The following is a 15,460-nucleotide window of genomic DNA, read 5'->3' as shown; positions in this document are numbered from 1 at the left end:
AGACGATCAGCGTCTTCTTGGTTTCAGGTTTCAGGGTCGCTATTACATGGATAGATGTATGCCAATGGGGTGCTCGATTTCATGTGCCTATTTCGAGAAGTTCAGTTGTTTTCTGCAGTGGGTATTCACAAGGAAGACAGGTTTTCAACATGTTATGCACTATCTCGATGACTTTCTGTTTTTGGGGGCAGCCGGGGATCCTGAGTGTGGACAGGCTTTACATGAATTTTGTGTCCTAATGAATCGATTCGGTGTGCCATTGGCGCCAGGTAAGACTGTGGGTCCCTCGACCTTGATCGAGTTTCTGGGGATCGAGCTCGACTCGGTAGAAGGTTGTTTTCGATTACCCAAGGAAAAAGTGTTGAAATTCAGGTTATCCCTTGAGACATGTATTCGTGCAACAAAAGTAAACCTGCATCAATTGCAACAGGTGGTGGGTCAGTTGAATTTTGCCCTAAGAGTAATACCAATGGCGCGCCCCTTTTCCCGCTCGATTGCACAAGCCATGGTTGGCCTGAAGGAAGGACATCACCGCACGAGACTCTCGGCAGAGGTTCGCCAGGACATGCGCATTTGGTTGGCATTTCTGGCGGATTTCAATGGTCGAATTGTCTGGAACAAACCAGCGGTGTCCTCCGAGGAGCTGGGGCTTTGGACAGATTCGGCGGGGAGTATAGGATTTGGCGCCATATTTGGTACACAATGGTCGGCTCAAAAATGGCCGTCATGGTGGCATGAGTGCGGGTTGACGAGTAACATTGCTTTTCTCGAACTTTTTCCTATTTTGGTGGCCCTGAAAACGTGGCCCGGGGGTTTCCGTGATCACTCTGTGGTGTTCTGGTCTGATAACATGACCGTGGTTGAGTGTATCAATAGTCAGGCAGCACGATGCATATTGATTCTGAGACTGCTCAAGGAAATTGTATTGTTATGCATGCAACTGAATGTACTGTTTAGGGCGAGACATGTGCCGGGGGTGATGAACCAAGCGGCTGATGCGCTTTCTCGTTTCCGTATGCAGGCCTTCTGGGGTTTTCTGCCCACAGCGGACCCGGTGGCGGCACCCTTTCCCGAAGCTCTCTGGTCTCTCGGTGCCCCGAACTACAAAACCTCGTGGGAGAGAGTTTAGCACCCAGGACGAGGAAGGCATATGAAGGGGCGTTCCGTTCCTATTGGGCCTTTTTGGGTACTGCTAGGGGGGAGCTTTGGGGTCAGGAAGAGTTTGTAGTGAAATTTCTGCTCTCTTTACATCAGGCAGGCAAATCAGTAGCTACGGCCCAGAGGCATCGGGCCGCCATTTCCTTTATGGCAAAGGCTCATGGGATCCAGGACCCGACAGCGTCTTTCGTTGTGCAGAAAGCGCTACGTGGGTGGCAACGCCTTGAGGGTCGCAGAGTAGATGAGAGGCACCCGATAGGTCTGGATAGGTTGGCCCTGTTATCCTCCGTACTCCCTGCAACATGTTCATCCCAGTATGAAACTGTGTTATTCCGAGCCGCATTTGCGCTAGCATTCCATGGGGCTATGCGGGTAAGCGAACTAGTGGCAAAGAACAAGCGGGATACGATGGGGGGGTTGTGCCGGGAGCACATTCAGGTCAGGGGGGAGACGATGACGGTCTCATTTGTTAGGTCCAAATCCGATCAAGGAGCAATCGGGGACTGCGTAATCATTCAGAGGATCCCCGGGTCTTCCATGTGCCCTGTGGTATGTGTAGGGGATTATTTGGCACAGAGGGTTGCAGCATGGGGGGGGACCTTCTTGAGACACGCTGACGCCACCCCACTGACGAGGTTTCAGTTCCAGAGGGTGCTTGCGATGTCGATTTCGGCCGCGGGCTTGAACCCCGGCGAGTTCGGGACCCATTCCTTTCGGATAGGGGCTGCTACTGAGGCTACAGCCAGGGGTCTGAGTGTGGAACAAGTAAAACGTGTGGGGCGTTGGTCCTCGAACTGTTATAAAAGGTATGTGCGGTTGCACATGTTGTGAAGCTGTAATGATATACTCACGCTTCTTGTTTCTGTTTGATTTTCAGTTACGCAAGCTTACGAAGCGGGGCGGACTGTACAGTCGACCCGACTCCTGGGGACCAGCGGTCAGAAATCACCGTCTGCGAATAAGGAGGTTTGGGTCGTGGGCCACTCATATGTGAGGCGTGCCGCGGACGTATTCAAAGCAGGTGATATGTTTCACGTGGCTGGGGAATACGGGTACAGGGTGTCCTTCTACGGAAAGGGCGGGCTCTGTATTGACCAGTTTCAATTCTTTTTTGAGGGTTTGTTAGAGCGGACAAGGTCACCGCCGTCTATAATCATAGTCCATCTTGGGGGTAACGATCTGGTGGCCACTGGTAGACGACTTCTTCTTGAGGCAATGCTTTCCACAGTAAGTTGGTTGGCAAGAAGAGTTCCAGGGTGCACAATTGCATGGTCCCATATGATCCCACGGAAAGTGTGGCGGGGGCTATTTCGGTTACTGCTCTGAATCATTCAGTAAAGAAAATAAATAACAAAGTGAGTAGACTGTTTCGTTCTTATACACTACATTCTGTTTCGCATGGTTGTATCAAAGGGGACAGTATGTATTTGGGGGACGGGGTTCATTTGTCCCGGGTGGGGAATGAGTTACTCATAGGAGACTTCGTAGCCTGGTTAAGGAATTTACAGCATGACCTTTAGGTAGGAGTTTTTTGTGGGGGGTCCGGATAGCCAGTCAACTATCCGGCCTGTGGCGGTAAGGTCATGATCGGTGAGCAGTAATTGGAAGATCCCTATGAGGGGGCGTCACCCATTACGGATGGGAGCGCTCGGGGGAGGTGGCCAATTGGCCCCTCAACGGGGAGGCGGTCCCGTCTAAGGAGAGGCCGCCGGAAGGAAAGGAAAGGTGGTCAAGGCCCCTTCCTGGATAGGAGGGGCTACGGCCCCTCCTGGGGAATTTCCCGGGGCCAGGACATCTGCGACGGCAGATGGGTAAGTTGTGTGGGGTGCGGGAGGGGGTTTACGCTACCTTTTAGACACCTCACACGAGTCCTCGAACGACCGTTAAATGGCGTCGAGTTTATTGGGGCCCCCGTCAAGTACAAAGGGAAATTGGTAGATGCACTTGAGGTACGCCTCTGTGCGGTCGCTCCTCTCACAAGTGAGGGGGGTATTTCTGGTTTAGGGATCTGACACCGGTTACGACCTTGCCGTTGGCCCTTAACGTTAGGATGTACAATTTCAAGTCAAATGTTTTGTAGGATGTTAGTTCGGCTAGGAGAACCTTTGTATTAGAGATCTGTTAAGGTTAGCCAAACATCGTAATGTGGAAATGAAATTGTACATAATATGAAACTGTTATTTTAATGTTTTTATTTTGTTTCATATTTTAATAAATACGGCCGGGAAGGGTAACTCCCTTCCCGCCTTCCAAAAAGTTCAGGAACTGTTTCCGGTTTCCCAATTCTTGGGGATTGTGTTGAGAGGGGGTGGCGGGTATCTCAGCCATATGGATCTAGACGTGGGATCATAAGTTTTCCTCCATTCTCTTTCAAGGACCCTGCACTTTAGGTGACATTCGGCGAGGGCCTGAGTGTACCAAGGGGCATTGGGCTTCCTTTTGCATTGGACTGATTTTTGGTTGGTAGAGTTGGAGTTGGCAGAGACCACTCTGTCAATCCAGGAATGAAAGTTTTTTGAGTCTTGTGATGCCTCTCCGACAATAGGAGGGGGGGGGGGACCGAGAGTTGGGGGTTCAACTTAATGCGCTCGGCCACTTTTTTCCAATTGGTAGGGAAGGGGGTGGGAGGGCATTTGGTGTGAGGTAACAGTGGGAGTTTGGCTTTAATGGAAAAAGGAATTAAATCGTGGTCTGTCCATATTTGAGGCAGTGGGGGCGAAACATGTAGAGAATCCAAGTTTGTGCAAATGCCGTCCAGCGTGTGCCCTGCCCGATGAGTAGGGCGGGAGACCCTTTGAGAGAGGCCAAAAATCTCAAGTGAGTGTAGGAAATTTGAAGTGTGGGGATCAGTACAGGATTCCAAATGAAGATTAAAATCACCGAGGAAGGTGAAAGTAGGATAGTGGGTCATAAGTGATCCCAGGGTCTCGTCCAGGGAGTCCAAGAACGGTGTAGCGTTCCCAGGGGGGCGGTAAACGAGTGCTCCTGAGAGGGAGGAAGAGGAGTTAATTTGGATCACGAAGCCAATGCTCTCACAGTCCTTGAGAGAGGCAAGATCGAATGTGTGGTACCTGTAGGATTTCTTGACGATGATAGCCAACCCACCTCCCAGACCGCCGGGTCTATCCCGCCTGAGGATGGTGAAATCAGGGGGGAGAGCGGTTGCCAGGTCGGGGTTAGAAGCATCGTTTAGCCAGGATTCAGTGATGAATAAGGCGTCAAGGTCGTGAGACAGGATTAGGTCATGGATGTCTTGTCCATGGCATGCTAGAGATCTGGCATTAATAAGTCCGCAATTAAAGGTGACCGGCTTACAAGGGGGTGAGGGAGGAGGGGGAGAAAATAAGTTAATGTGTCCCGTGGAAGACCATCTACAGAAACGGCAGGCAAACGGGACCCAGAGACAATCGGTGGGGGGGTGAACTTTACAATTATGGCTGGCTGTTGTCGGGCTCATTGAAAGCAGTGCAGTGGAGTCGTACCTGAGAGCTGGAAGGTTTAGGGCAGCATGGCCCGCGCCCGGCGCGGTCCTGGCGCGGACGGGCGCAGACGGGCTTGGCTTAGGCGCGGCTTCGGCGCGCAACCGGCGCGCCCGCTGCGCCAGCCCGCTGCGCCGTCTGGGTGGATAGCACATTATATAGGGAGGAGGGAGGGTGGGAGGACGGCGCGACTAGAGCGCTGACCTCACCTTCCTCACTCAAGATGGCGCCCACCGCCGAGTGATGTTAATAAAAAAGCGGTTGGGCTGAAAGGAGAGGAAGAGAAGGTGTAGAGAGTGTCAGAGTGCCTGAATTCTCAATTCCCCTTAATCTAACAGCCCCCAAAGGTAAAATGCGGCGGTTTTAAAAAGGGTATAAAAACGCTCCAAATATAGTGCAAGAAAAGCTAAAATCCATTTGCCTCAAATCGCAATCATCTAAGCTCTTCAGCAGCTCGCAGCCCCAGTTCCCCTCACCAGGGAGAGCATCTGTAAGGCACGGAGCGCTGGGAAGGGCTCACCTAAATACAATGGGAGGGCGGGAGGACGGCGCGACTAGAGCGCTGACCTCACCTTCCTCACTCAAGATGGTGCCCACCGCCGAGTGATGTTAATAAAAAAGCGGTTGGGCTGAAAGGAGAGGAAGAGAAGGTGTAGAGAGTGTCAGAGTGCCTGAATTCTCAATTCCCCTTAATCTAACAGCCCCCAAAGGTAAAATGCGGCGGTTTTAAAAAGGGTATAAAAACGCTCCAAATATAGTGCAAGAAAAGCTAAAATCCATTTGCCTCAAATCGCAATCATCTAATCTCTTCAGCAGCTCGCAGCCCCAGTTCCCCTCACCAGGGAGAGCATCTGTAAGGCACGGAGCGCTGGGAAGGGCTCACCTAAATACAATGGGAGGGCGGGAGGACGGCGCGACTAGAGCGCTGACCTCACCTTCCTCACTCAAGATGGCGCCCACCGCCGAGTGATGTTAATAAAAAAGCGGTTGGGCTGAAAGGAGAGGAAGAGAAGGTGTAGAGAGTGTCAGAGTGCCTGAATTCTCAATTCCCCTTAATCTAACAGCCCCCAAAGGTAAAATGCGGCGGTTTTAAAAAGGGTATAAAAACGCTCCAAATATAGTGCAAGAAAAGCTAAAATCCATTTGCCTCAAATCGCAATCATCTAATCTCTTCAGCAGCTCGCAGCCCCAGTTCCCCTCACCAGGGAGAGCATCTGTAAGGCACGGAGCGCTGGGAAGGGCTCACCTAAATACAATGGGAGGGCGGGAGGACGGCACGACTAGAGCGCTGACCTCACCTTCCTCACTCAAGATGGCGCCCACCGCCGAGTGATGTTAATAAAAAAGCGGTTGGGCTGAAAGGAGAGGAAGAGAAGGTGTAGAGAGTGTCAGAGTGCCTGAATTCTCAATTCCCCTTAATCTAACAGCCCCCAAAGGTAAAATGCGGCGGTTTTAAAAAGGGTATAAAAACGCTCCAAATATAGTGCAAGAAAAGCTAAAATCCATTTGCCTCAAATCGCAATCATCTAAGCTCTTCAGCAGCTGGCAGCCCCAGTTCCCCTCACCAGGGAGAGCATCTGTAAGGCCATTACTACTTATGATACTTACAATGTGCTGTTTTCTAATTTTAATATATAATTTGTTCTTTATATTTTGCTAATTCCTCAATGTCACTAACCTATCAACAAAGACAATTTTGTATTTATTTGCACATGGCCTACGTTTGGAGACCGGACCAATACCCATAACTGTCAAAGAAATACTGTATGTTTTGCTCTATTCAAGTGCTCATACAGTTCATATTATACTCAAAACACTGATAGCGTCCAGGTAATTAGTACATATTTGATCTTTGTGATTCATTTGAACAAACAATACCAGCAACCTATTTTTGGCACTTTAGCTTAGTGATAAAAATTAAGCTCTACTCGTGTCAGTGATTCATCCAAATATGCAGTGGGCCAATATCTCTATTCTTGCTGTATTCGTTTGGATCATTAGCAGAAATGACACTTCAATTATAATAATTTAAGTCATGCCCCAGTGGCCTCTATCTTTTATATACATTTTTCGTCACTCTATTATGGACATCGTTCGAATACACAAATTCGTATCCATTCATTAAGTCCCATTGGCTAGCGCCACATTCAAATTAAAACAGTCAACATTCATCCACAGCATGACTTCTTTATTCAGACCATTTGCAGAAAGATATATCCACCCCATCTGAAATAGATGAAAAATATACATTCAGTACAAATACTCTTTTAAGGGGAATTAGTTAGCAACAATTCTAAATGTACATTAATTTTCTTATCAATATTTAAACCATTGGGTTCTTTGGTTGTTATTATAATAATATATCTTGATTCCAATCTTCTAAATGAGGTTTCTCCATTTTTCCCTTTTACCCTTTTGCTTACTTTGGTCCACAATCTCTATGACTGAATATTTCTCTGATGTTTATGACAATGATGAGTGGCCAGATAATTCTTGTCTACATTTATGATGGACTGCGAATGCTGTACTATTCTTTTATGTGCTTTCAGAATAATTCTGCCAACATATTTTGTGTTGAAGGCATACATTAGCATATAAACAGCATAGTCAGTTTTACAAGTCAGATTTTGTTTGATCATTCTTGTTTTTTGGGAAGGGATATCACATGTTTTACAATTTTTTACTTGCTGAATATTTCTTACACCCTTTACACCCCTTATTAAGTGTCACCCATTCTTTCTAGGATGATATAATATAGGTTCTAGCAAGATCATCCTTCATAAACTTCACTTTCCCTAAAGGTGATACATATTGCCAATAATGGGATAATTTGTTTTAAGGTTCCATTTTTTTCTGAGTCTTTCAGATCTTATTGTGCTGAATGACTAGTGTGCTGATCAACCTCGACCCTTAATCAGCCTTTTTTGCTTCTTTTTTGCTTTTTATATTGTGTGTTTGAACATACCACCTTTTAGAATGTGGGTATTTTCTTGCGTAGCCATCACATGAGCCTCTGCTGGTTTTTGGATTGACTGTCTGGATTTGGAGTGATGGTCTGGGGATTTGCATTCACTGTAGTCAGACACTGGCGGGGTTGAGGTGTGTGCTGCCTTTCCTGGATGAGTCATCAGGGCTGGGCTGAATAGACCTGGGCTGTATTCAGAGCAGTGGGAGGATATTTCCTTGCACCTGAATCGGCCTGGCCTGCCTTACACAATGCTGTCTCCACTTCCTACCAGGAAGCTGGAGCAGGGAGGACAGAACTGGCTTTGACTGAGCACAGAGCCTCACTGCCACAAGAGACAAGGAAAAATTGAGTATAAATATTGGGGCCCAGACCCTAGAACTGTAGAATACTTTTGGACTCAAGAGGAACGTCTGTCAAGGAGAAGAGCTGGGAAAGATGAAGGAGAAGTATTGCCCCTTTGATGTGTGCTGTCTGGGGTGGGCCTGCAGTGGCTGTTTCTGCCAAGGAGAGGACAAAGACTTTGCTATGTGCTGTTTATCCTCCTTGAAGAAGATCTCCAATGGCTTAAAGTAGAGCTTGCCTCCTGTTCTGAAGTCTCAGGGACACACAGACTTCACTATCAGCTCCCCTGAACTTCCTTGCTGGGAGTTCTGACCTACCAAGAGGTGCCTATTTTTGTGTTGGGCCTCTGGAGTTTGTTCCAACTAAAGAAGCATGACGCATCTACACCCGTTTCCGGCACAACACTTCAACGCTGCAAGAATTCCCGCACATTGCCATTGTGCCGCTGAACAAACCGACGCAGCTCCTGCCCATGGCTGTAGAAATCGCCTCACGGCGAGTTTTGTGCACGATCTCCAAAATCCGAGATCACCACACCAACTCCAACGTAGGCCCTGCTGTGTGACTGCAAGAACCAATGCATCATGGGGCCGCGGCTGGAGAGATCAACGCAGCGCTGTTGCCACAGCATCGAGAACTGACGCATCCCTGAATCCCCACACATAGCACTGGCGTGCCAAGTCAACAACCACTCAGGGGCCGCAGTAAGAAACTGATGAACCATCTCCCTGCTAAGCATGGGCGAATTTTGCGGATCTCGCGTTCGCGAATTTTGCGGATTTGCGGATTCGCAATCCGCAAAATCCGCGAATTCCCGCGAATTTGCGGATTTTTTTTTTTTTTGTGTTCGCCCGTGTTTCTGCCAGTTCGCGAGGGTTTTTACAATTTCGCAATTTGCGAACTTACCTGTCGGGTCGCAAGTTTTGCGAACTTGTTGTTTCTACGTGTCCAGCCTGTTTGGGACACTCTTCTTCATCACTGCCACTCTCTGTCACCACTGCCACTCTCTGACTACTCATGCCACCCTCTGGCCCACCCATGCCACCCTCTGTTTCATCACCACACCCTCTGGTTGTCCAGTGTACATTATTTTCGGCAAAGCAAAGCACACCTTCCCTGCCTCAAGTGACCTGAATTAATTTGGGGCTGATTAATGTGTCACAGAATATTTTTTTAGCTGGCACCTGCTTCCTTAGTGCGCCCTGATTAGTGATCTTTTGCACTTGCTAAGTGCTTTCATTGTTGCAAAATTAGTTACAACACCTGCCCTGCCCCAACTGACAATAATGAATTAGGGGCTGATTAATGGATTTTAACTTCCAGCCTGGCTCCTGCTTGTCTCCCTTAGCTGTAATTCAGGACCTTTGTGGCATATGTGTAACTATTCTGAGGTTCAGAGCAGGGTCACATAATAGTTTCAACTGGCAACTGAACTCTGGAGGGGCCCCTCAGGAAGCACTACAGGAAATGGCTACTAATGAGGAGCCTGAACTTTTGAACCTGGTAAGTAGTTACTTTCAGTTTTGCTAAGAGCGTATTTCTGCAATTTTGCACTTATTCGCGGGGCGCGAACTCACGCGAACAGTGCGAGCAGTGCGAGCAAAATCCGCTGCTCGCGGATTTGCGGATTTTGCGGGAGATTCGCGAATCTCGCGGATTGCGAATTTCCCGAAAATCCGCAAAATCCGCGAGCGGAACGGATTTTCCGCCCATGCTTACTCCCTGCACAGTAAGAAACTGACACACCTACTCATCTTCAGTAAGGAACCATTGCATCCCCTCCCCTGGGTGTAGTAAGGAACCGATTCACCACCTCCACTGGAGCAAGAAACAGACGCATCATTTCTCCTCGAGCAAGGAACCGACGCATCACCTTCCGTGCGGCTGTTTTTGCTTATGATTTTGATGCATCCATTTTGTGTTGAAAGTGTCACATCTATAGTTTGCTATGGACAGAACTGTTTTTACCTTTTAAAAAGTTATACCTTGACAACTGGGTTTTGGATTTTTGTTGTTTTGGTCTTGTTTTGGTCTTGTTTGGTTTAGCTAAAGATGTTATTTTTCTAAACTGGTGTGGTGTCCATTTGTAGTGTTTTCATTGTAATTCTGTATGTGTGCACAAATGCTTTACAGTTCTGACTCTGAGATAAGCCTGTTTGCTCATGCCAAACTACGAAGGGGGTGAGCAGGGTTTGTCTAAGGGCATACCTCCCATACCCTAACAAGAAGCAAGGGTCCCTTCTTGGACAAAGGTGCAAACCATTGCCAACGAGAGACCCCCAATTCTAACATGTATCTATATCCATATATAAAGATATAGGTATACAGACAGACAGACAGACAGACAGATAGATAGATAGATAGATAGATAGATAGATAGATAGATAGATAGATAGATAGATAGATAGTAGACTACCTCGTGCCATGATGGTTGGTCTACCTGGTGGGTTCCCCCTACTTTTGTAGATTTCTGAAACTAAGTATAGGAATGGAAAAATAGAATGTTCATTTTTTAAAGATATTCCTTTTGCTTTAATAATCCTTGTTTATACCGGTGAGATAAATTCCTATACACATCTTGTTTCATTGCAATTTCTTTGTCACAGTTGATTACTTCATAACATGTAGCCACACAAAAAGTATATGCATGTACTTGGCATTTTAAGACTGTAAAATATTTTGAAGCATCCATCCATAATGGGCAAGCATGGGTAGTGCAAAATCATGGGCAATACTCCATAACTTGAACTTGATGCCCTGTTAATCAGTCTGTATTTATTTATTTCTGAGTTTTGTATAGTAACACATGCTAACTTGAGGATATTTCAGAAAATTAGGATTTAGAGCTTTTGAAATTTTCTAGATTCTAGAATTATTTAAAATGACTCAACTATTTTTGATTGAGTTGATTTGTTAATTCTTTTTCTACCCAATGCAATTTCATTTAATATATTCGACATTCAATGAATGCTGAGCAGGTTGTGGATTTTTAAACATTATAACAAAGCAAATTAGCTCCATTATTTGTAGGCCCTCAAAATATATTAATGTCTTCCTGGGAGATCTAATAATGCATGAAAAGATGAGTTATCTTTCTGATGACTTCTCTTGATTAACTTCGGCAATAGTACTTTGTTTATTTCTGGTATCTAAGATATTTATTTGCTCAAAAAGCTAATACGGCTTGATTCTAATGTGCAGTAACCTAAATCTAGCTTTCAGACACACATCACTAAGACCTTCTATTAGCTCCTAACAACTTTTCTAAATTGCATTGCAGGGTTCCCGACTCTACTATGGGCACAAGGGCCTTTTCTCATGACAGTATTTTTATACCTGATGGACAAGAAGAGAACGAGCAAGAAGCCCAAACCATGTCACAAGACAACATTATAGGAAAGGTCAAAACACTCCAGGTAAGGCTAACAGGTCATTTATTCAATGTGGTGTGGTGCCTATACTCAAAGATTCCTATTTAGAATGTTGACCATAATCCTTCATAGCGCAGTATGCCTCCTAATTCTTAGTCACCCACTTGCTGCAAATACTGGGGCCTACTCACAAACGTTTTCAGGAATAAGTAAAGTAGAACTTCTGCAATACTCGTTTATATACTCTAACATCCCTTTGTGAATTGGAATACTCTGGGACTTTTCACATACAATTAGAACAAATAAAAAAGACTTTTTGCACTTGCACTCATCGGGAGTTGGATGTTTTGGGGTAGATTTATAAAGGCATGTAAAGTAGCACTAATTGCCGTAATCATGAATGCTTTTGTGAATCATCCCGACGGTTCTGAGCTTACTGAGACCTAATGCTCACATGTGTTTTACTCATGACATTTTAATTAATAACCATGATTTCCTCTCTTGCGATGCTCTTTTGAACATCCAGCTATCATGGTAGCCCTCCGTGTTATAAATAAAGTTCAATGTTTTCTTATATATTTGGCTGCTTTCTGATGCTATTGTAATTGCTCAGAGTTCTCTAAATCCAGTTGCTTTGACTGTCGCTGCCACGGTTGCACTGCAAAATGATTCATTTGTTCTATCGAACAGAGCTGGTATAAACAGTTAGCTATTGTCAATTGTTTATATTCTCAAACTTTCTTGATAGTTCTCAAATTATTTCAGGTGAAGCTACTCAATACTTTGGGCCTTATTTACAGTTTGGGAGACAGGGTTCACCTTCTAAACACAGCAGATGTCATTATAATTCACTTGGAATACTGCAGATGAGACATCTGCCTCATTTTTTTATGGAGTACCCCGTCTGCCAAACTCTAGTGTACAGCCTCTGAATCATTGCTGGATGGATTTAATATTATAGAAAGCAATTCATAAACAAATAAATACAAATTGCCATATATGAAACTGCAAAGTAGAAACTATGTATATATGTCAAAGCATAGGTATTTTACATTTGGGATTGTTTAGTTGAGAAACATTGGGTTTTTTATGACATCAAATTCCATTATTGTTATGTGTCTTGATATTAATTTGGTGGTCCTTTAAGATAAGTATACACCGTCCTCTTCCATTAATTTTAACATTGCCTTTATTTTTGGATGGTGCTCATTTGAGATATGTTTTGGAACAGTCCATTTTAGTCAAGTGTTTTCTCAATACAGGGGTAAGAGATGACAGGTTTGGCACATTCATATTGTAGATCACCTTCTATAGCCACATGCAACCTCTTGTATTGTTGCAACAGTACCCAAAGTGCATATATTGTCAATGAAAGCATTATACTGTGTAATATATTGGAATTAATCTCATTTTATTATCAAATATAAAACATGAACTAAGGATTCACACGGAAAGTAGTTTCACAAGACTTAAACAACCAAGTTAACAAAGACTTTAAGATTCATCATGTTCATTGATGTAACATACCTCAAAATATGCATTATACATCATATTCAGGAAGATTAATCGACAGATTATTCAACATGTACTTCTTATGCAAGAAGGAAAAGTGAAGGAAGAGTATATGATCTTCACATTTAGAGAAAATAAATAAAAACAATACAAATGATGCACCTTCCATTCCAAAAATTCTCAATGAGTTAGCTCTGTCACACATAACAACCAGCTTCCACTCTTGCATCAACAATCAAACAATTAGTAACCTTTGTAAGTTTTCCTAGTAATGAGATTACTTGCGAATTGAGTTATTCCCCTTTTTTACCTGGTAACTCATTTTGATTTTGCATTGTATGTTACAGCATGCAATGTAAATCAATAATGGTCAGAGGATGGAAAGCAATCCTGCATCTACACATGAACAGATAAAAGCAATCGATTCAGAAATGTTGGCTTTATAAAGTTTACAGCAGGTATATTTACATGGTGAAAAATACATATTTCAAATGCAAAGTGTTTCATTGCATTCATAACATCTTCTGTGTGAGAAGCAACAAACATCTTAGGCGGTTTAGGCTATTTCCATTTGTGCCATGTCCCATTGGTTAGGTCTCGCCTACGCAGCGCGCATGCGTTGCATAGGAAATAGACCTTTACCCTTCGATTCAGTTTGGCTGCCGAAAACGTGCATGCGTTCCATTGCTTTCAATGGCAACGCTTGCACGTTTGGCGATTTCCTTGCGGGAGCGAGCAGCTGGCGCCATATGTTATCAATTAACATGCCTAGCTGCTCACTCCTGCAAGGGAATCGCGCAGGCCCCCTCCTCTCTCCTCTTCCCTCCCCTAATTGCCAAACTTTGGATGTTTACCAATGGCCTGAACTCCCTTCCACCCTTTTAAAAAGAAACGTATTTGTTTAGAATTGACGCATAGAACGTTGGAACTGTTCCGATTAAATGCTGATCAAAGCACCACTGAGCCAAGAGTTCGGCAGCCCCCCTGAAACCGTGAGATACAAAGCGGCTGCGTCACTCCTCCCTCCTTACATTGGAGTTAGCGGGTTTGAAGATGTGTGCTTCAAACCCTCTCTCCACCCACAGAGGCATCTCTGCCCCGCCCACTGCCCTGACATGGCGTCAGGTGTCCTTTCCTAGTCCACAGATGGCTGCTTGCCATTGGCTGCTTATTATTATTATTATTATTATTTTGTCAATTTATAGGGCGCAACAGCTACCCAAGAAGGGTTTCCCGGCGCCTAGACACAGCTAGAAGCGAAAATACAGAAACGGAGGGAAGTTATGAGGGATTATTGTTCGTACAGCCAGGTCTTTACAAGCTTTCTGAATCTATGGTGATTATCTTCCTTCCGAATGCTTGGAGGAAGCGTGTTCCACAGGGAGGGTCCAAGATAGGCAAAAGATCTGCCCCCTGATCTTACACGTTTGAACCTAGGTACACAGAACAAGGCTGCTGTCTGGGACCGGAGGTTTCTCTTAGGTGTGTAGAGGCAAGCAAGGGATTGGAGGTATTTTGGGGCTCCTCCTGTTTTTATTTTGAACATGTAGTTCAAGGCCTTGAAGCGAACTCTGTTCTCAATCCTGAGCCAGTGAAGGTCTCGGCGATGGTTCGAGACTCCAGCGTTCCTAGGAATTTTACACAGGAGTCTGACCGCAGCGTTTTGCGCCACTTGTAGTCGTCCAATGACAGATTTATTTGCGCCTAAATATAGGATGTTGCCGTAGTCAAGCCTTGATGTGATAAGGGCATTGACTACGGTCTTTTGAGTTGACATAGGCAACATCCATAGGATTTTCCTCAACCATCTGGTTATGGTGAGACACAATCCAGTAACTTTGCTGGCCTGCTTATCCATGGATAAGGCGTTGTCGAGTACAAAACCCAGATTTCGAGCATGGGATACCGGAGTAGGAAGAGTACCCATCTGTTCTGGCCAATGCACGGGGTTCCAGAGATCTTTGTCTTTTCCCAAAATCAGAATTTCCGTCTTGTCCCCGTTCAGTTTTAACTGGTTTGCTGTCATCCAGTTCAGTATTTTTAGTAATCCTTCCTTGAGTAGTGACGGGGAGTGGGGACAAGAATTAGACAAGGAAAAAATGATTTGGGTGTCGTCAGCGTAGTTCATGAGCGTGAGCCCTAGCTTCTCTACAAGTTCTACCAGTGGTCTGAGGTAGATATTAAAAAACAGAGGGCTCAGAATGGACCCCTGTGGCACTCCATGAGCTGCGGGTAAGGTGTCTGATTCGGCCTGTTCTGATGTGATCTGAAAGGTCCTGTTTGCCAGAAAGGATTTGATCCATTCCAGAGCCTTTCCTCTTATGCCATTAGTGTGTAGTTCTCTAAGGAGCGTTTCGTGGGAGATGGTATCGAACGCCGCACTTAGATCCAGCAGCACGAGTGCTACCGTTTGGCCTTGGTCAAGACGTTGTCGGATATTTTCAGTGACACCTAACAGGGCGGTCTCCGTCGAGAATCCAGCCCTGAAACCAGATTGCGAAGGGTGGAGTAGGAGGTTTTCTTCTGCAAAAGTGGCTAGCGTGGAATGTACGTGTCTCTCGAGGCACTTAGAAAAAGCAGGAAGCAGAGATATAGGCCTATAGTTGGCCAGTATTTCTGGGTTAGCATTA

At 45.3% G+C, this 15,460-nt stretch overlaps 1 protein-coding gene across 6 annotated transcripts in view; it reads left to right on the top strand.

Moving 5' to 3' along the window:
- Positions 1-15,460, top strand: part of CRACD (capping protein inhibiting regulator of actin dynamics) — a 926,069-nt gene that overhangs the window by 739,329 nt on the left and 171,280 nt on the right. For all 6 annotated transcript variants that reach the window (XM_086962616.1, XM_086962617.1, XM_086962618.1 and 3 more), the window contains one exon: positions 11,228-11,363. In XM_086962616.1, coding sequence (XP_086818742.1) covers positions 11,228-11,363 — 136 coding nt within the window. The remainder of the gene's footprint in view (positions 1-11,227; positions 11,364-15,460) is intronic.

Source organism: Lissotriton vulgaris, chromosome 3_1, assembly GCF_964263255.1.
Source record: "Lissotriton vulgaris chromosome 3_1, aLisVul1.2, whole genome shotgun sequence".
NCBI classification, from domain to species: Eukaryota; Metazoa; Chordata; class Amphibia; order Caudata; family Salamandridae; genus Lissotriton; species Lissotriton vulgaris.
The sequence above is the reverse complement of the archived record's forward strand: the minus strand, read 5'-3'. Positions and strand labels throughout refer to the sequence as shown.